The sequence below is a fragment of the Podarcis bocagei genome, assembly GCF_964188305.1.
Source record: "Podarcis bocagei genome assembly, chromosome: 2".
In the NCBI taxonomy this organism is placed as follows: Eukaryota; Metazoa; Chordata; class Lepidosauria; order Squamata; family Lacertidae; genus Podarcis; species Podarcis bocagei.
The window spans coordinates 30,051,152-30,073,474 of record NC_138126.1 but is presented as its reverse complement, the minus strand read 5'-3'; the positions used below and the strand labels follow the sequence as shown (position 1 = coordinate 30,073,474).

Below are 22,323 nucleotides of genomic sequence, written 5' to 3'. Positions count from 1 at the left end.
GGAATGGTGTTGGAGTACCATGGAAACTGCTTGTTTACAAGTATAGCATAGTTTAACCGTAAACAACATGAAAATCACTTGCCTTGATTCTTAAAATTTATTTTTTAATTCTTATTTAAAACAAAGTTGCACTTCATTTTGACATTTCCAATCTCAAGTATTGAAACTATTTTGGAAATGTGTATCAGGTGGCTTCCTGTGTTGCTAAAATGTATTATGCTAGCCTCCACAGCACTCAATCAAATTTTCACCTTCGTGACTTACTGTAAGCAATGAATTATTTGAGCACATCAGTTTATGTAATTTTTATACCATTAATCTCAACCCTTTCAGTCATGGGACCAACCTATAACCTCCCCCTTTCCCCCCTACATATTTGTACGGTGGTAGTGCTTTGGTTGCAACCCACCTTGGATTAGGCCGTGAACCTGTGGGTGCCAATCCAACATCTGAAAATCAATGCTTTATGCCCCTTGTGGGAGCTTAATCCTGGAGTCCTAAATGAGATTATGGGTTCCTTTGTCTGGTGGCCAAAATTTGCAATACCAAGAAAAGAAGCAAATGGTAAATTTCTTGGGTAGCATCTAATGGTTGCATGAGTGCTATGCAATTTATGCAAGTGACTGCTCTCTTTCCCTCCTCTGGTCCCCGTAGCCCCCCGAACCAACCAAAAACTCTGTCCAAAGTGACACTCCTCCAAACAGTGGGGGCTGTGTCATACAGTGTTGCAGTGCGAAGGCAGAGTTCCCTGAAAGTGAGCACGGGGATCTTGTGTCAGCAGAGCTCCCAATGGAGTAAGATCCCTCTGCCCAATTTCAGGCAAATACACCGCCTCCGCACACACACTGCGGTGGTATATGACAAAGGCCCCACTGTTCATGTCATGTGGGAGTGGCAAACCCACTAGAAAGTTTAACAGAGGGAAAGGCCCCAACCACTGGCCAAAGAGCCACCAATTGCTATTCAAGAAAGAACACTGATTATTTCAGGCTAGATATTAAATACCCACAGATAATTTCTTCTGGCCTTGAAAAACTAGTCTCCCTCTACTTTTTCATTTACAGTGGTACCTCAGGTTACATACGCTTCAGGTTACAGACTCCACTAACCCAGAAATAGTACCTCGGGTTAAGAACTTTGCTTCAGGATGAGAACAGAAATCACACGATGACGGCGGGACAGCAGTGGGAGGCCCCATTAGCTAAAGTGGTACCTCAGGTTAAGAACAGTTTCAGGTTAAGAATCCTCCAGAACAAATTAAGTTCTTAACCTGAGGTACCACTGTATTTCCCTTCTCTCTATCTTTTTTGTTACTATTGTGTATTCTGTTCCCCGCCTACCACCGAATCCTGATTTGCTCTGAACCAGTGTTTCCCCTAATTTTGATGTAAAGATAAACTATGGGTAATTAATCATGAAAAAGTCTTCAGTTGCACTATGTGCAGAAGCGAAAGAGCTGGACAAGGGTGGAGGTGAGATTTTTGCTTATGTCCAAACCAGGCCTTATTTCACTTTCAATTCACTTTTAATTTAAATACCAACTTTCTATATTGCTGTACAAAAGGCGGTTTGTGCTAGCTTGGGGGGCGGGTGGGTAATGTATTGTAAAACTACCCTGAAATAATAAGGTGTGGTATATAAATCCCCCCAAACCCCTTTGCTTTCATCTATTTATGTTACCAACCAATACAAATACCAAGACAATTACATTATATAAGAACAAAAAGTTCAGCAGTGAAGAAACATTCTAAATGCCAGCCTAGAAAATCTGTTGCCTGCTATCTAAAATCTGCAATGAAAGCAGTTTGGGCAAGTCTCTAAGGAAGTGAATTTCATGGGTTATATGGCCAGTAGGTTAAACATGGGGCATGATGCCTCTGAGTCTTACTCTTAAATTTAGGATGGATTGAAACCAAGAAAAAATTACTTGAAGTCACATTTCCCACTATACAATTCATACATTTCCTAAGTAACAGTACACATTAACTGCCATATATTAAAACACACCAGTCTGAAACTAAATAAAGCCTTTATGGTACCTAGGGGCATAATCCAAAACATATTGTCATACACCCATGCGCCATCGGCACTGCATAAATATATTTCCTAAGAGACAAGAGGAATAATTGAGAAATTAGTAGATTTCCAATTAGGATTACTGCATATATCCTAAGGGCCACAGTAACAGAGGTCCATCAAGCCTGTGGATCTGTGTGCAACCACTGTTCTCCAACTCCAAATCTGGAGATAGAGACAGGCACTCTAGGGAAGTGAAGGCTTGGGCTTGTTTTGGTGTTGGCATGCAAGGTCCCATCACCTCCACCATCCAGCACCAAAAGAAGTCAGCCGCAGCTTCACTTTTCAGAGTGATGTTTGTTTTTAGCACTGGTCAGGCAAGTGCTCTTGAGCATCCCCAAAACTGAGTGTCAAAGTGTTTAGGAAACCTGTTGAAACTGCTGTCAATCAATTACATCTGCTAACTCCAGATAGACTTCTAAGATAATGCTGAAGAATTCTTCTCTATACCACAAAAGGTAGGAAGGAATCAACTTATATTCAAACGAACAACAAAACAATTCAGCTGGTTTACAGATTAATAATGTTACATAAACTGCTGCAATGCATTGCCTACTCTAGAGTTCACATTATAAAAGGCTGAGTATTTCTACTCATATACTTTCAGGATTCCGATAAAATATTCAGAGTATTTGCCTGACCAATTGTCTCAGGAATAGAAAGTATCCTACTGCAAATACGTCCAAGAAGACAACTGATCAATATGATAACACATGTATGACAAGTAACACAAGAATACCAAGACTTCAAAATTATGCAATATAAAAGCAAAAAATTATGCAATATAAAAGACAGCAGATCTCATGAGTTAGCATACATGTGTTATCATATTGATCATTTACCTTTCTGAAATTCAGAAGGCAATGCTGGTACAGAAGATTATACAAACATGAAATTTAAATGCATAAAAATTAGTTAAAATGAAATAAAACAGAATGCAGCAATTATATTAATCACTATGTTAAAGCCAGAACTAATGAGAAGTCACGTATCTAAAAGGAGAATGTAGGGAGCTCTAGAATCTGTTGTGTGATATAGAAAATATTTCATACTATTTCTCCATAGAGAAAACCCACTTTTAGAAACGCGTTGTTTCAAAACATTGATTAGTAACATGATAGATGAACCCAGTATGAGTTAAACTGAGCAGCTGGAATAGAGATAATTTGTTTGTTTGTTTGTTTGAACCGGGGTGAGAACTCAGAGGCTTAGAGGAAGAGTGTGTCAGAAAGAAAATGAACTGATATTGCTATATATGTATCTCTCTCTGTGTGTAACTTTGTATCAATGTAACATTTTTAACTGTAACTATATTTTTGTAATCTTTTGTTTAAGGAGAAAAAATGGGAGGTCTTTCCATCAGGCAAGAATCAATGCTTAGTGTTATGATGATTTCCAGCCACTGTTCTTCAAGCATGTAAAATCAGTAACTATTCAGTAATTAATTCAACCTCTCTCTTTCTCCCTCCTGCCTGGAGTGGAGTCCCTAAGACAGCTGGATGGAGTCTTGTAAGCCTCCTTCCAGTAACTCCTGCAACCAAGCTGGTGCCAAATGTACTGCTCTGCTTTCCCTAGGACTACATCAGTGTGGGTGAGAGGGGAGTCGTGCCACCTGGGCAGCTCAGAACCTCCATACACACTGCCCAGGCTTGCACTCCCAGGGAAGTCACTTTGGTGCTCTTATTGCAGCAAAAAGAAGACTGGAGGCAGCAGTTACAAGTTGCCAGTCTCTGAAGCCACATCAGGTGCTGAGATTCTCCAGCAGTTTGACTTCACCCTGGAGGCACACTCCACTGTCTCCCAAGACAGCTGGATGCCAACATTAGCATGTGCTATTGAACTGACGTGTTTGAAACTTTTACAAGCATTCCAATCAAAATAATCTCCAATGGTTTCCAGTTTGGATCTGGCATATGCTAGAAGGCAATGTCTGCATGACAGTTTGGACCATACTGTTTACAAGCACTTTTGTCTTACGCCACAAGTTTTCAGCTCTGCACAAACTGTAGTGCAGCCTACAGGGTGTTTTTTCCTTCTAACAATAATCACTGCAGTCAAACTTGTCTGGCTAGTCCTATCAAGCTGTCACACAAGGCAACATTTCAGGTGCCTCTCATTTCAAAATTGTTTGCCAAGCCTTAGTCCTATGAACCTGGATACTTTGGGGCAGGTTCTTAAGGAGTCCCAGAAAGCATTCCTTATTATCTGCACTGTATCTACTTGTATCTATTATTTTATTTAATAACTTTATGTGTTCCCATTCAATATGCAACATGTTAAAATAATTTAAAGCCACACAAAATAGCAGGACTATACACAAATGATATTAGAAATGTGAACCATAGTCCACTATTAATACGCTATAGTTTAATAAAACATTGTTTAGCATTTTGTGTGAACCAGGCCATTATGATTTGTTGTTAACATGTGATTTGTTGTTAACATTTTTAAATAATTTTTTTTTATTAATTTTCAGTTTATACATCTCAAAATAAACATTTTACATAATACCTTGTGACAATTGACTTCCCCCTTCCCTTTTCATGCTTCATTTTACTTATCTATCATTCCTACATATTTTACTATAGCCAATCTAATCATTTCTCCGTTTAACATCCTTCAAATATTTACCATACTGTTGAATTTATCTAAATGCTACCAGCAATTATATTCTAAATATTCCACTCCTCTTTGAATAAATATTCTTCTTGCTCTTTTATTCTATAGGTTAAACCTGCTGCTTCGACAAATTCTATCATCTTAAATTTCCAATCTTCCTTATCAGGGATCTCACTCACTTTCCATCTTTGCGCTAGCAAAATTTGAGCTGCTGTGGTTGTGTACATAAATATTTTTTTCTCACAACTGGGAACTTCAGACTTAAGTGTTCCTAACAAAAAGGCCTCAGGTTTTTTTGGGAATGTTGTTTTAAACATTTTAAAAACTCATTGTAGATCATTTCCTCATAGCCTTTAACCTTTTTAACCACATTGAGACCTCTGGGTATAGGGCGGTATATAAGTACATATGGAAAAAATGTTCCTTCTGTTTCTCTGCATTACCAGGACAGATCTGATCCAACTTTGTACATCTTGACCAACCTACTCACTGTTAAATGCCATCTATGCATCATTTTCATACAAGTCTCTTTTGAAGTATAACATGCAGTAAACTTCAAATCATTCCTCCAGAATTTCTCCCAGAGGTTTAGGTCTATGTTATGCCCTATATCTATTGCCCAGTGTGTCACTGAAGCTTTGACTAACTCATCTTTTGGTTCCCATTCTAATAAAAAGTTATACATTTTTGACAATTTATCCTTGTTCCATAATGATTCTCTTTCAAACTGTGAGCTTTGATCTGGAAACCCACTTTTTAAAAATCTAATTTAAACATTTCATATATTTGATGATACTATAACCAATGCGTAATTTGGCTCCTTACTTCTTCCATTGGTTTCAATCAGGGTTCACTCCCTGTAAATTCCAACAGATCTCTGTATGTAGCCCATTGTCTATCCATGTTAATTCTCTTGATTGTGAGTCTTTTCTACATTTATTTATAACCTGCCACTTCTCCAAACTTTTTAATTTCATCTAAAACCTTGGGAATGCTTACATTAGGTTGTACCACATTAGGTTCACATTAGGTTGTTAGGGCCACATCATCCACAAAAGCCTTTAATTTATAAGTTCTACACCATGGGTAGGCAAACTAAGGCCCGGGGGCTGAATCCGGCCCAATCGCCTTCTCAATCCGGCCTGCGGATGGTCCAGGAATCAGCAGTTTTTACATGAGTAGAATGTGTCCTTTTATTTAAAATGCATCTCTGGGTTATTTGTGGGGCATAGGAATTCGTTCTTCCTTTCTTTTTCAAAATATAGTCTGGCCCCCCACAAGATCTGAGGGACCGTGGAAAAGTTTGCTGACCCCTGTTCTACACCCTACGATTCCTTGTTATCACTGGGCTGCAATATATACATGAAAATCTAAAAGGACTTTCCCATTCACTTCAACGGAGAGGACAGCTTTAGGTGAGCAGTGCTGGACCTCGTAATGAAAAGCAATGCCACTTGAGCAGGAATTCCTTGTGTTTCCCAGGTTTAAAATGTGGCTCTTGACTGTAGCATCAATATTACTACTGTACAAAAATAACCTGTACTGAAGGTGAAATACTTCAAGCCATTACCTTCAGTCATTACTTGACTGAAGACATGCTACAGATTTAGAAAGCATTATTTGCATCTATGCAGAATTCTTCCAGCATCCCAGCTGCTTCAGGTCACCATCTCTACCCTGCTCCCCTCTGCCAATTGTACACTCTGTTCGTTCGTTCTTGTTCAAGGACTAAGCTTTGTTCTCGTTAATTTGTGACAAGCAAATCTAAGTAAGAGGCTCCACGCTTTGTGTTTAGATCAGATCCTTTTCTAAGAATTTCAAGTGCAAAGCAGAGCAAAGTGACAGACTGGCATGCCTGTTAAAAAGGTCACATATAACCTTTGGACTGCTGGATGCTCATAGAGTAGACAACTACTAGCAGTTTAATATGTGAACCCAAAACGTTGAAGAAAATTTCACCATCTGCATGCAGTTGGTAGATGCCAATATACAGCTGATTGACTTATTCTATGTTGGATGGGTGGGAATTGGTTTCTTCATGCTACTTGTTAGGCAATTAATTAAATAATAATAATCATCAAAAATTGCATTTGATAAACAGTATTTTGATAAGCAGCTCCTGACACGACAGCAAAGTTGTCCAGCAGGCTAGAGTGAGCTAGAGTGTCCTGGCAACTCCAAGTGTTCCAAGTCATGTTCCAATCTCTTAAAAACTATGAAAGCAATATGTTATCTTCTGGAATCAGAGCTTTATGAAGCCACTTCTTTTCCTCCTGCAAATGTGTTGATTGTGTTGAAAAATGATAGGAAAGCAGAAAAAAAAGAATTCTGACCTAGAGGTTCCAAGGTCCAATTTTGTGAGCAGTGTTGCCAAACAGGGATCACTTATTGACACTTAACTATACATATATTTTGAAAATACATGTGAGTGTTTAGACCCTGCCTTTAATTCTTCACTTGCTGCTGCTATTTTAAGCAATCTCCCCTGAGAACCCTCAACTCTAATGAAAGAACGCAATACCTTGCAATGCTTCTGCCCCGTGTTAGAGCAGCACCAAAATACACTGCCAACACTTTCTAGCTAAAGTGGAAAACATGCTTGCTGGAACCATCCTGTTTCTAATCAGAACGTGATTTCAAGGAAGGTAGTATTGACACAGCTGAAGACCTTTTACACATTTATCTTTTTAATGTAAAAAAATGTTGAAGGTAAGGCTGAAAATATAAGAGAAAGATATACAATCTGTTATATCATTTAAATGAAAACTTACAAACCCACCAGCTGTTTGTACTGCACCAAGGGCCACATCAGCATGATTTTACTGAAAGGAAACATCTTTCCCCAGTTCAGAAAAATCTGTCAAATAAATCTGTTAAAACAGAAAGTGAAAGCTGCCAAAATCCTCCCTGCAGTAGCACCACAGGTAAAGCTGCAGCTTGATCTTATGCTGAACATCCATGTTTATGTTTACCAGAACATCCAAATTGGGCCACTGTAATTATAGTGGGCGAGACCCAATCTAGTTTTGGCCAATAAAATAATATCTTATCTGTACTGGTAAGCAAACAGTCTATCTTATGGGACAATGATGCTCTAAACGTCCAGCCAGGAAAATGATTTTTCCAATTTTAATTTCCCAATATTGTTTCTCATAAAAAGGAAACTGCAATATGTTTTTTATAAATTACAGAACTGTAACAATCTAGTCTCAAGATGCTCATAGCATGGTGAAACAAACTCTAGTATTTAAGAATTGGTTCAAACTACTAAGGCACCAGGGATGCTAAAAAAAAAATATCATATGGTGATATTAAGAATAGACAAAACAAGAAAACACAAGTCACCAAACTGCCAAAGGATTTTTAAAGGAAAAAAAAGAAAAAGTTATGTCTACTACTTTTTTGTTTGCAGGTTGGTTCAGTGCTCCCTCTCTCTCTTACTGTTCAATGATTTTGAAAAACCAAACTGGAAAATCATTTGGGAAAAAGCAAAGAAGGTAAAAAAGGCTGGGCACTTTTGAGAGAATATGATTGCCATAATCAATGGGTATTCCAATACCACAAGAGAGAAACTAAACACCACAGGACATGAAAAATGTAAACAGATACTCCACAATTAAAATAAAGAAGTTCAAGTCTCCAAATTAGTTATAATCAAAGAAATGTAAGGTATAGTCCAGTTATGCTAGAAACTGGCAAGCTGAAGCATAGATCAGGGCCTACTAATTTAACTTTGACATGTATTATAACAAACCATGAAAATCATAGTAATCAACCACCATGACAAGTCAATCTGCTTTCATTCTTTAGACAAAGTTAGCTGCAGCTGGTAAGGAGACCGCAGTGGACATGGGATACATCAGTTAGGATGACAACAAAGCTCTGCACAATATTTCCTCAGTAAAACTAGAGAAATTTGGCCAGCAAAAACTACAATAAATTCAAAATCATTAATAGTAGGCAAACTATTTTAAAGACACATTTAAACTCCTCTGAAAATTATTTAATTGTCTGAAGTGGAACCTGTTGCTAAAGCAATTATATGCATTAAAGCTTCTCATAAACCCAGTTTCCTACATGTACTGTAGCATCAGGGACAGTTCCCTGGCCAGAGCTCAGACATATGTACAAACTTCTGTAAAATTATATACCCAATGAACATGAGCACAATGAAGGACCCATTCATTCAAGTGAGCGGTCTTCCCACACACCACATGTGACTATGTACTCAATCATGAATGTATCAAATCCCCCTTTTAAAATCTTCTAAGCTAGTGGTCATCACCACATGTTGCGACAGACAATTCCACAAATTAATTGTTGTGTGAAGTAGTTCTCCTCCTTTGTCAATCCTAAATCACTAGTCATTTTTATTGGATATATAGTTCTAGTATTTTGAGGGGGATAAAAACATTCATATGATATGTAAGCTATGATCATTCCCCCTGCCACATTATTCAACTTTCTTCTAACCTAGAAAGCGCCATTCCCTAATAATTTTGGTTGCCCCTTTTTAGCAAATTTGTACATTTTAGCTGTACATTTATTTATTTTTGAAAAGCAACAAAATAACTGTGCACAGTACAGTGGTACCTCGGGTTACAGACGCTTCAGGTTACAGACTCCGCTAACCCAGAAATAGTACCTCGGGTTAAGAACTTTGCTTCAGGATGAGAACAGAAATTGTGCAGTGGTGGCACAGTGGGAGGCCCCATTACCTAAAGTGGTGCTTCAGGTTAAGAACAGTTTCAGGTTAAGAATGGCTCTCCAGAACGAATTAAGTACTTAACCTGAGGTACCACTGTATTCCAAGTGTAGCCACATTACGATCCTGACAGTTTACTGCATGTAAACTGCAGTACTGCATGTATATTATTCAGAATATCCTTACAACAACCCAGCAAGGCAGTTCAGTCCCCTGCACCTTGGGCATCATACTGCCTCTCCTGGTATGCCCCATGGAGAACCTTACGGTCTGCAAATAACAACACCCTGAAGATTCTGGGCCCCAGGGAGATTAGACTGGCCTCGACCAGAGCCAGGGCCTTTTCGGCCATGGCCCCGGCCTGGTGGAACGCTCTCTCACAAGAGACCAGGGCCCTGTGAGATTTGACATCCTTCCACAGGGTCTGCAAGACAGAGCTGTTCCGCCAGACCTTTGGTCAGGGTTCAGTCTGACTCTTTGTATAAGAATAAGCACAAAACAGGTCTCCCCGCCCGCTCACAGGTCCTTATAATATCAGTGGAAACAGTTAGTCCTGGTGAGTATTAACCACTTTCAATTTTAGGATTGTCATTTGTCCAGTTTTAATTTTAATTTATTTGAATTAATTATGGGATGCATTTTAATCAATTGATTGCTTTTTTATGCATATTGTATTATTCATATGATGTTAGCCGCTATGAGCCCGGCTCTGGCTGGGGAGGGCGGGGTATAAATTATTATAAATTATTATTATTATTATTATTATTATTATTATTATTATTATTAATCATGAAGCTGAGGTTGACAGGCAAGGACTTTCCTAAGACCACCTTGCGAATGTAGCAGAAATTAATTCTTAAGCAGTGAATACAACTCACACTCTTAGATTCCACACTAAACCAGGAATAAAATAACTAGGATGCTCACCCCACTCTGGCTGCTCCCAGCAACCTAAACGTTAATATATTTCCCACAGGGCTCTGTATGTTTATGGGCAGGGATATGTGTCTCTTCTATATCCCAAGTAAGCCAAATGAAATTAATCACACAGTTAACACTCAATTCATTCCTGAAGAAAATGTTTAAGATAACTTTCATAAAAAACCAGAAGCCTTTTTTACTAGGGTTAACAGGAGATGAAAAACCAAAAGATTTAAAAAGATTATTTATGTATTCGACAACAGCCGCAAGAATGCTACTCGCCCAGAAGTGGAAGGAAGAGAAAGTTCCAACCAAAGAAGAGTGGATAACCAAGATGATGAACAATGCCGAAATGTAAAGATGACTGTGAAGATCAGGCACCAAGATGATAAAAAATTTAGTCAAGAGTGGAATAAAATTATAGAATATCTTAAAGATGGCTGTAGATACTTAAAAATGTTAGGAGGATTGTGATAACACTTATAATGTAATATGATTTAAGGTTAAAAAAGGAGATAAAATGAATTAGAAAAATGTAATTACTGTATTTTTCGCCCTAGAGGACGCACTTTTTCCCCTCCAAAAATGAAGGGGAAATGTGTGTGCGTCCTATGGGGCGAATGCAGGCTTTCGCTGAAGCCTGGAGAGCGAGAGGGGTCGGTGCGCACCGACCCCTCATGTTCTCCAGGCTTCGCGGACCTCTCCGCAAGCAGCGGGAGTGCTCCCGCTGCTTGCAGAGACTTGCCTGCATGCTGAAGCCTGCGCGCGCTGAGCTCAGCGCGACCAGGCTTCGCGGACCTCTCGGCAAGCAGCGGGAGCGCTCCCACGGCTTGCAGAGAGCTGCCTGTTTGGGGGCTGGGGTCGGGGGAAGCTCGAGCTTCCCCTGCCCCAGCCCCGCACCAGGAAGAAAAATATTTCCCCCCCTTTATTTCCCTCCCAAAAAACTAGGTGCGCCTTATGGGACGGTGCGTCCTATAGGGCGAAAAATACGGTAGATGCAAAAATAGGGGGAAATTGGAAACTAGAAGTGGGGGTTGGGGAAGTTTGAGGGCTCTAAGTAATCCCAGAAGTGTAGAAATTTAAAATGATGTGAATGTATAAGAATATTGTTTGAAAAATTTGGGGGGGGGGCATTTTAAAAACACACACACACTCAATTCATTCCAACACAAGTTCTGCAGAATCAAGGCCAGTGCCTTGACACAATGTGAGCACATACACAAGAACAATATATATACACTTTTAAAAGTACGAATTGTGTCTGGATGGTAACTTTGAAATAATGCCAAATTTGGGGAGGCGTGGTTTAGAAGTTTTAGCAGCAATCTAGTTTCCCAGTCCTGAACAACCAAAGCTATTTTGTCACTCCACTGTGAAAACACAACAAAGCCACAATATACCAATAGTTAGATTCTGTGCAAATTACATGGGTTTGTATTAACAACTTTTGTGCATACACAATTACTACTTAACACTGTAGAGCAGCTGCAGTAGTAGGCAACTTCCTTGTTTTAATATATTCTCAACTCTGAGGCCTCAGCTGTGCTGCTAGGGATGATGGGAGTTGTAGTCCAAAATATCTGGAGGACACCAGGCTGGTGCAAGCCCAGGCTGCTCCTTGTAGGTTTGCCAAGGAGCACCAGAGATTCAAAGGGCAAGAAGAAAAGCTTATGTAAAATGGAGGAGTGTTGGTTCTTGGCTTCTTTCAAGTTGTCCATATATCCCCAATGATTACTATATTTACTTATTTTTTTTAATTCATTAATATACAGTGGTACCTCAAGGTTAAGTACTTAATTCGTTCTGGAGGTCCGTTCTTAATCTGAAACTGTTCTTAACCTGAAGCACCACTTTAGCTAATGGGGCCTCCTGCTGCCGCCGTGCCGCCGGAGCACGATTTCTGTTCTCATCCTGAAGCAAAATTCTTAACCTGAGGTACTATTTCTGGGTTATTTCTGAGGTACTATTTCTGGGTTAGCAGAGTCTGTAACCTGAAGCGTATGTAACCTGAGGTACCACTGTACCCTCAGGGCAAGAAAGTTTTTGAAAATTCTTATAGACAGTTTGAGGAGGGAGAGGCCACCTTAGCTGGACCACTGGGAGCTAGATGATGGACAGTTCTCCAGTCTATTCTGTCTCCTCTCTCCCCAATATAGGTATGTTGTGGGTTGGAGAACCAATAGCACATGGACTAGCAATTTTTGTGCTGTTGATTTGAACACTGAATTAGTTCTCCAAGTACTGCTGCTGCACATCTCCCTCACCCCGATTCATTTAAGTGGCCTTGTATAGGTTCCAACTTGATTCTGTGAAGTTTTTTTTAGCTGAGATACGAGTTTTCTGATAGTTAAATCTAGCTTTATTGATCAAATACATATTTTCTATTTTTAAAAAATGAGTGTTCTTTTAAATTAGCACTCCTGACTAAGCGGTCCTTGCAAAGTAAAACATTTCTGAAACTAATCACAATTGCCCTTCCAGCATAACACACCACAGAATTACTTAACACATCCGAAAAATATTTTAGTACTCAAAATGTACTAACAACTGTAACCCTGATCAATGTACTAAGTGTGATCTCAAGATGGACAATTAAATCTGGAACAAGCAAAAGAGGTATTACTACTGTTGTGATGGACATTAATTACCCTTATGGAGACCTGATTTGCATTCAATGCGGAGCCAAACCATAGCTTAACAACAAGCAAGCATGCAGGTTCTCAGAGAGAATATTGCGGCCACTTTGCTCCTGCTCCAATCCTGTTTGTACCATGCTCCTGTAAAGTTAAGCTACAGTTTGGCTTTGTGTTATAACTGAACCAAGACTCATGGTTTATTTTGCTCCTGACAAAACATGAGCTACAGCCAAAGTTTGTTCTATGGTTTACTGCTCATGGTTAAATCTGCTCCCACGCCAAAGCCCAGGTTCAGGTATAACACTAAGCCGAACTGCAACTTGGCTGATAGCAGAACAGTAGTATCAGGCCTAGAAGGGGAACAAAGCAGCCACACTCTTTCCCTGGGAGCCCACACATCTGCTTGTTCATACTAAGACACATTACACTGGCTTAGTGTTACGTGTGAACTCTAGGCCATAAACTGGGTAAATGCACGCACTGGCCTCAACGAAGAGGTAAAATTTCTAATAATACCCTCAACAATCATGCCCTAGAAAAAGCATTGCTAAACTGATGGGAAACAGAGACCATGTTATCAAATTCAACACATATGCATCAGTAAAACGGCCAATAAATAAAGGGAAAATATGATAATGGTTTTAGACAAAAACTAGCCACTGGGTCAAGCTTACAAGAACCTCAAAATAGTAATTTCAGGTTTAATACAGATTTGGCTTGCAAACATAGGCCTTTGCAAGACTCTACATCTGCCCTTTTCACTGACCAGTCTATGAATGGAAAGACCTTTTCACGTCAGACTCACCTTCTCTACAGAGTCGCATCGCTTCTCGGTTTTTCCCATATTCCTTGAAATTTTCTTCCAAGGTTGCTCCTATGTGTCAAACAAAAATAAGAACTTCAGTTTAAGGAGTCCTTGTGGAATGGTGACTATGGAGCAAATGACATGCTAGACACTGTTTTTGCCAATGTTAATACGAAACATTTGTTCCAAGGATAGCTATAAAATATATTTGCTGCAAAAGTATACAACACATCCTTTCCCCTCATCTCACATAAGCAAGGTAGCTAGAAAGGGGTGAATTCATTAGATAGACAAAACAGAAGTAAGGTAGAAAAAAACAGCTCCAATCACAGACACCTGCTTAAACATAGTACATACAGGGGCACCTCAGTTTAAGGACAACCCTATTTACAAACTATTCAGTATACGAACTCCGCAAAACCGGAAGTAGTGTTCTGGTTAGCGAACTTTACCTTCGTCTACGAATGGAAGCCAAACGGTGGAAGGGCACCTGCAGCGGGAGGCCTCATTAGGGAAAGCGAACCTCGGTTTAAGAACGGACTTCCGGAACGGATTAAGTTCGTAAACCAAGGTACCGCCGTACTTAACTTCTCACTGTCAGATATAAGTCACCATTGCAGCAAGTCCCTAAACATAAAAGCTGAATGCACTACAACCTCAAAAGATCCATACATATCATTTGATAGATAGATGGGTTGCATGCACCTGTATACACTTTTATTTGGAAACACTTCCCATGTGACCATTTTTATTCACAGGCAGACGATGTAAGTCAGTCCCCCAAATACCTTATTAGTCATGGGAATGACTTGTAGGAACACACAAGTGAGCACATATTGTAAGATGTAAAAAAGCAAAAAGCACATCGATTAGCAAGCCATGTACAGTTATTATATTAAACAACTTTAAATATTCAGAATAATGCCTTCCTAACAGAGAGTGGTAAACACATTAAAGTCTTTTGCTTGATGTGGCTTTTGTGTTCCAGCTCAAAGCACCTGTAAACAAAAACTGCAACGTAGGAATGGCCCTAGCAGAGACAAAATACCTGGAAGCATGCTGCTGCTCTCTTGGTTACTCAGGTAAATGAGAAGCAGAACATACCCTAAATCTGCTCTCAGTTGAGGAAGCATACCTATACCTAAGGATTGGAGAGCAGCCTGTCACAGGCACACTAAGGATTACCCACATGCAGATAAACCTCGGAGAGCGGCAGGGTGGAGTTGGCTCCGGGTGAAACCTGGCTCTTCCTGGCCAATCACCGCAACTCCCCACCTATCTCCGAGCCTGGGACAGATTCCGGGGACAAGAGGAAGGCTGGAGCGCCTCCCCCGCAGGCGACCAGCTGGGTTAACCCCTTGGCTGCCGGGCCGGACCCCTCTCCTGTCCTTCCCTCCCCCATCCACCTCTCACCGTCGTTCCCGTGAAGTTTAGCAGCATCGACCCAATGGCTCCAGGGCTGCCCCAGCATCGCCTCCGGGCTGGGCAAGGACTTGCGCTCCCCGACCGTCGCCATTGCCGCGCTGGTGGCTGGGGTCGTGCTCGCGGCAGCAGTGCTGGCGGGGCCGGGGCCGATCTCGCCTCCGCCTCCTCCTCCTCCTCCGCCGCCTCCGTGCCGGGGCCGCCGCTGCTGCCTGCTGGCCGCCGCCGCCGCTCTGCGTTGCTCCCCTCTGACGTCAGCCACGGCCCGCGCCGACATTCTTTCCGCTGCTACAATGTAACGAGAAAAGTCATCAGGCTCTTTAAGGTGGCGCCGCCGCTTAAGGAAGCTCCGGCAGAATTCCCCTCTCGCCAGGCGGAACCGGGGCTGCCGCTACGGGCGCAAGGCTGGCAGGGGCAGAAGCGGCACCAGCAAGAGGCCTCGCGCCGCCTTTGTTTCCAGTTTTCCATTAACCCGCCGCTGCAGGTTCATAATCATCGGCCCGGGGAAGCGAACCAGTGGGCTTTTCTCTCTCTCCCCCCCCCCCCCGCTGCAGCTATTATGGAAAAGGCGACGACCAGCACGATCGCCGTCATCGGGGATCCCGAGGCGACAGCCGGGATCGCGAGGCGCTTCCTTCCAGCAGCCCAATGCGAGACCCGCGGGGCGCCGGTTCCGAGGGCGCCATGGAAGCGGCCTAGAGCTGGACCGCGCGGCCCCGCGAACTCCAGAAACTTCAGCGAAAGGAAGTCGGTTAATTTTAGGAGTCTCGCAAAGCTCCGCGCATATTATCCCAGTCGGGCCCCCGCCCCGCCGCTTCCCCCTTAAGCAGAGATAGGCTCTTAAAGGCACAGGGGCCCTTTCCCGCACAGCCAGGAAGCCCGGGAGGCAGCTCGCCCCCTACTCGCCGTCCCCGCACCGCCCGACTGAGTCTCGTTTCCACAACCGCGTAACCCACCAAATCTCCTCTCATGACACACACTGCTCAACCCCGCACTCTTCTTTTTAGGCGCTCCCGGGAGCCCGTCGCCTCTCGAGGCTACCTTAACGCCAGACGCCTCCCTCTGGCCTCCCTCCCACCTTAAAAGTTTTCAACGTCAAGCACAGGGACGGAGGCTGAGTAGGAAACAAGCAGGAAACTAACCCCATCTATGTAACTCATCTCCCGCCCCCAGCGCTGCCGCGGACACCTTCCTCTCGCAAATGTCATCCGCCGATCTTGCCTTAAAAGGTCTCATTTAATATTTAAATCGCTCCGCTCCGGAGCACCAATGGGATGCGGCGCACGGCGACTTCCTCGTCGAAAGAGGCGCCGCGCACTCCCAGAGCGGGGCTTTATTATCTGTCAAAAGCATGAATGAAGACCGAGATTGCCAATTCCCCCCCACCCTCCTCGCCTTTACACCCCACCCACCTCCTCCAATGCTAGGGAGTTAAAGAAAAGAAGCGCCAGCAAAAGGGGGGGATCTCTCTCTTAAAATAAAAGGTTAACCGCTTTAAAAGATGATCAGGAAGAAATATTATTCAGACCCCTCCTTAACCCTTTCATTGTCCTCAGAGGAACTGTGCTTGCAACTTCGCAATTTTGTACTGTTCTCGATCTCAAAGTGAAATCTAGTGATATTAATCCTTACGTCAAGTATTCAAGAGGTTTTACTTCTTCCAGTGAGGACAAGAATGGTTTTACAAGCAACCGTCTTCTTTATAGGAGGTTATCATTACACAGCTTTGGGAATGTATATTGATTTTTTTGCAGCATCTGCACAAATTTCCTTAGAAAATTTTATTTTAGCATACTTCAGCGGATCACAAAACACTTTGGTATAAAAGAACTCAAGGCACATAAATACAGTATGTACTCAGTCATTCAAAAATGTAATCAACAAATACATAGATACTGAGAGTATACTCAGTAGACTGAGCACCTATTTGAAAATAAAGCTGGGCCACCCACAAATAAGTTAGTGGTTTCTAAATTATTAGGGGACTCCCTAGCCACGCAGAGGTGAAAAAGTATATACTAAAAATAATCCAACTCCTAATGTAGATCTAGTGGTCTCCAAGAGCTATAGCTTGGTGAGTTCAGTTCAAGAAGAGTGTTCTCTTGGGGGGTGAGAGGGAATTGGCTTAAAAGCTTATCACCTCCTAGAGGTTTGCTGTCTGAAGTACTGAACAGAAGCATTTGATGTGGGTCAGGATATATTGCAACATCTAACTGCAGGTCCCACTTACATTTTAGAAAATAGTAGGCATTTTTTTAAAAAAAAAATTAGGTCTATCCTGAGGGTGCTAAAAACCACACATCATGAACCAATAAGATATTCATATGTAAAATGCAGGTGCTGAAATGCTCTTCTTAGTAACAAGATTGCTCACACCAAGCAATATGCGCTGCTTATTCAACATGCTCTGCATTTCAAAACCATATTCATGCCTTATACACCCAAATCACGAACAAACTCTGTGATAATATATTGTTATAAGCATTATATACCCTTTGTAATTATCAATATACACTTCTACTGTGTATTTGTGAAAGTGAAATTGATTTCTGATTTCTATAGAATTTACGTCCATGTAAGTACATAGCCATGGAGATTGATCTTATACAGGTTTCCTCAGAAGTAATTCAGTGGGGCAGAGGGCTGTTTCCAACTAGGGCCTACTAAGAGTAGATATGTTGAAACTGATGACAACGACTCACTAAGATGTATTAATTTCAATGAGTCTACTCTGAGTAGCTGGATACAACTCATACAGCCAAATCCTGTATTTACTGGAAAACTCGTAATCTCTGTGTTCAATGGGGCTTACTGTCAAACAAAAAATACAGAGGAATGCACCTTACTGGCACAAAAATACAAATTATTTTTTTCTATATTATCTTCTGCAAAAAAGATATGAAAGGCTGTATGTCAGCTCTTTGTACCAGTAGTGTTTTATTTACACTTGGGAGCGGGAGAATGTCTCCTTGGCAAGACAGGAAAGATATTCATTGCCAATTTTTCTACTGGCATCTGATAGGCTTTTCTTATTACACACCCCAAATGGTCTTAAGAGACAGTTGGCAGAATACTGTGCTTACTGAAGAATCATTGACTATTAATTATATGAAACAAAGTTTATCTGGTAAATAATGCTAGATTATCTCAAAGAGTAACCGTCATGTAGATTTTTCTATTTTCAAGAATAATATAGCAATACAGCTAACTGACTATATAGTTATTAGTTATCACGAGGATAAATGTACCTGAATCTACACTAAAGTTTTATGAAGTATGAACACTATGACAGTTTGCCAAATAGATGGCTCAATAGCATGGAGAATGTCCATGCCACAGCCACATGTTACAGGAGCATCAACTGAATGGAGCAATAGCAAAACTGCTCCACACATTGAAGTTGCTGTGTGGAGTAGTCACCGTGTGGAATAATCACTGTGCGGAGGCTATTTCAAGCAGCGATGACTACAAAGTATAAAGAATATGTAATGAAACAGATGAGGCACCTACAGAGCCTTTGATCACCACCTGTAAAAAAAACCCCTGCTGTCGAAGAAGAACCATACACCATTCTAAGTATACAGTATTTTCATTAATACCATAGGCTCATAAGCTTTTAAATGTTTGGGTTTAAGTTACAACTTTTTTGCTAGCTTACGATTTAATTAAGTTGCTGGAAGCCCAGTAATCACATACATACAGTATCTGTTCAGTCAGTGTACGTTGCTAATGTATGGGATGATGAGGTGTCTCAAGTTCAACAAACACTGAATTTCAAGGTCCCCAAGCAAATTCTAAAGCAGTGGTGGTTAACCTGTGGCTCTCATCAACCCTGACCATTGGCTATGTTTGCTGAAGCTGATGGGAACAGTAGTTCAGCATAACCTCTCGATGGCCACAGGTTAGCCCCCCTCCCCCCGTTCTAAAGTGTTCCAGGTCCCTATTAACACTCAGCCACTGGACAAAGGCTGTCTAGCACCATTTTGACAGTACAGTCAAACCTCGGTTGTCGAACATAATCCATTCCGGAAGCCCGTTCAGCTTTTGAAATATTCAACAACCAAATTGCAGCTTCCAATTGGCTGCAGGTGTTCGGCTTCCGAAAAATGTTTGAAAACTGGAGGCATTTACTTCCAGGTTTTCGTTGTTTGGGAACCAAATCATTTGAAAACGGAACCGTTCGAGAGCCGAGGTTTGACTGTACAGCAGATCAGCTAATGCAGTCAAGAGAACCAGGGCAGATGGGGTGGTTAAGAGAATGATGGAGAAAGTGCAATTTTCAATGTTAAGCAAGTGTACTGACACTTATGTAGGCAAAATAGTGCCATCCACAAACAAGTGAGAGGTTATCATTATAGGCCTGTAACAACTTGAAGGTTTGCTAAAAGTACAAATATTGAGCAAGGAGGGGGAACCGCAAAAACAATGCAATGAGCACTGAATGCTGAGTGTTGGGAGGCAGGAAATAAAAGAGCCCACTTAACTTCTCTCCCCATGATGAACCAACCTGGACTCTGCAATTATCATCTGAGATCCTTCTTCGCGTCCCTCCCCCACTAGAAGCCCAGGGGATGGGAACACAAGGATGGGCCTTTTCTGTGGTGGGTTCCCATTTGTGAAATGCTCTCCCCAGGGAAACTTGCCTGGCACCTTCATTATACACCTTCGGGTGCTGGGCGAAAATGTTTTTCTTGAACAAGGTGTTTGGCTGATTAACTGTCTAGGGCTTTTAAAAATGTGTTTGTGGGAAGCTGGTTATTGGTTTCTTTTTGTTTTATTATGTATTTTGTATTGTTATTTTGTATTTTTCTGTTGTGAACTGCCCTGGGACCTTTAGATGAAGGGCGTATACAAATTTAAGAAACAACAACATATTATGAAAACATTTTCTATGCAAGTAAGGAACATATTCCCCAATGCTGATGTTCATCTTGTTGCTTAGGTGAATACTGGTTGTTATACACGTCCCTTGGATTTGGTCTGCTTTTGGTCATAAATAAGAAAATGTGCATAACATACTAAATAAACTGTATTTTTCTACAGCTCCACCCCCAAATAAAATACTAGGTTGGATCCAGATTAACCATGAGTGGAGTTCTGCTAATGGGACACTGCTGCAGGAAATGAGGGGACAGGGGGAGCCTTCAACAAACCGCAGAGCACAGTTGTATATATCACACTCTGAGTTCACAGTTGCCTGTTGCACAAAGAGAGAAACTCGGGACAATTACATGGTCATGAACAGGGTAGTTTGCCTCTCAGTCTCACCAAGAGGTACTTTCCTCTTACAACTCTAATATTTTGCAGAATAGCTTACCTCACCTGTAGCAAGAATGAAAAGGTGATAGACATAACTTAGAAAGGGAATCAGACAGTATTTAAAAGCCTAGTGTGCCTAAGTAGCTATTAAAGACCACCTTTCCCCCCTAGCCTTTGACACTTGCGATGTATATTTTATGTTCCTGCATTATTTTTGTGACTGTGAGTTGTTTTAAATTCCTTTTAATTTTGTATTTTAAATTGCTGTGCTGTAACCCACCTTGAGACCTCAAGGAGAAGGGCAGGTAATAAATGAACAACAACAACAACACTCTGCACACCTTTGGACCACACAGACTTTCATTTCTTGTCAAAATTGAATAAAATATTATACTGAGTTGAAGGCAAGTAACGTTCTCAGATACATGTACATAGGAATTGCACAAATGCAATTGGCCAGCCTATTTCTGGCAACCTTTGCCCCGAATGTCCAGTACAAGATGAGAGAACCCTTCACTTCTCCAAAGGCAGAGAACTTGCGGGGGGCTGGGGGGGGGCTGAGGCGATGTCTTTTGCTTTATCAGAGATGGGGAAACCAGAAGTTTTGTTCCACTTTTCACCAGGCTTTTGCAACACTAAGAAACAGCAAGCATCCACATCACTGCTTCAAAGTGTTTACAAACCCTGGGGAAAAACCAATCCAGGCCCTCACTCAAACCCAGAAGACATGTGGGAGAATCAGTGGAAATCAGAATACCAAGGGCAGCCATCATTTTGGATCCTTAGGTAGAAAGCAAGTCCTTCCAGAATCTCATTTGTTTCTTAATGTGAACTGTAAAAGTGTAAGTAGACCATTTTGAGTCCCTGAGTAGGCTATAAATTTTAGATAAAATGCAATCAATCAAGAGGATGGGAAGGCTCAGGACAGCTACACCACCTCCTACTTTCAGAACTATGGCTGTAATAAACATATTTCACCTGTAAAGAATGACAAGCACTCACATATTTTTGAACTTCCAGATGAGGGTTATTTGCTGTGTCAAGGTATAGCAGGACAGACTTTCAGAATCTGCCAATCAGTCACAGGCTCCTTCATGAGGAAATGATGCCTTAAGACTTAATTGTTAGAGCATACCTATCTGCTCTTCTTTATCACAACTAATCAAAGTCATTAGAAAGGGCTTGTCCTCCTGAAAATGCCTGTGGAAATCCAGCTGAGCAATTACTGCTCATGTAAGTGCTCTGTGAAAATCAGATTTGAGAAACTAACAACTTGTACATGTAATGCTGATAGAAATGTAACTAGGCATTTTTGGTAGAATAAGGAAGTCAGAGTACCGGTACTTCCATACTTGGGCTCATGCTAAACGAAGTTGTTGGGTTGTTTTTTTGTGGTTTTTTTAGTCAATTAATGCTTAAGTAGAATTTTCAAGCCCCGTTCTGTCATAACACCATTCTTTGTTGTGAAAACGAGGCGTAAGCACAAGAGAAAAGAAAGCAAACATCAAAATAGACAGATGTGGTAAGTGTAACATAATGATTGCATTAGCTACTACAACATGAAATGAAGCTAGCTTGTGCTGCATCATACCAAATCAACAGCTTTCTTTGTTTTTTAAAAAGAGAAAATTTGTATCCTGGTTTTCTAGGCGCATGCTAACTCAAGGAAGAGGTACAATAAAAACAAACAGCAATAGAATTAGGAGAGTAGGGCTGCAATCCTACACCCATTTATCTAGAAGTAAATCCTATTGAACTCAGAAAGGCTTACTTCTTAGTAGGCATTTGCAGGATTGCACTGTGAATCAGTTGAGGCCCTAGGTAAAAATAAAAGTCCAGTGGAATAATACTATTTTCAGAGTCCACTTGAGGCCCATTTA

The 22,323-nt window shown here is 41.2% G+C and overlaps 2 protein-coding genes across 3 annotated transcripts in view; both read right to left on the bottom strand.

Annotated features, from left to right (window-relative positions):
• Positions 1 to 22,323, bottom strand: part of LOC308581639 (uncharacterized protein C3orf49) — a 239,089-nt gene that overhangs the window by 173,071 nt on the left and 43,695 nt on the right. The window lies entirely within an intron of this gene.
• Positions 1 to 22,323, bottom strand: part of ATXN7 (ataxin 7) — a 97,383-nt gene that overhangs the window by 51,292 nt on the left and 23,768 nt on the right. The window contains exons 1-3 of one of the 2 annotated variants that reach the window (XM_081184056.1): positions 16,141 to 16,291; positions 15,176 to 15,472; positions 13,763 to 13,831 (exon numbers count right to left, since the gene is read on the bottom strand). In XM_081184056.1, the coding sequence (XP_081040182.1) occupies positions 13,763 to 13,831; positions 15,176 to 15,461 (355 nt within the window). In that variant the 5' untranslated portion in view covers positions 15,462 to 15,472; positions 16,141 to 16,291. Of the gene's footprint in view, positions 1 to 13,762; positions 13,832 to 15,175; positions 15,473 to 16,140; positions 16,292 to 22,323 lie in introns of those variants that run through there. The other variant, XM_081184055.1, reaches the window with a different exon arrangement.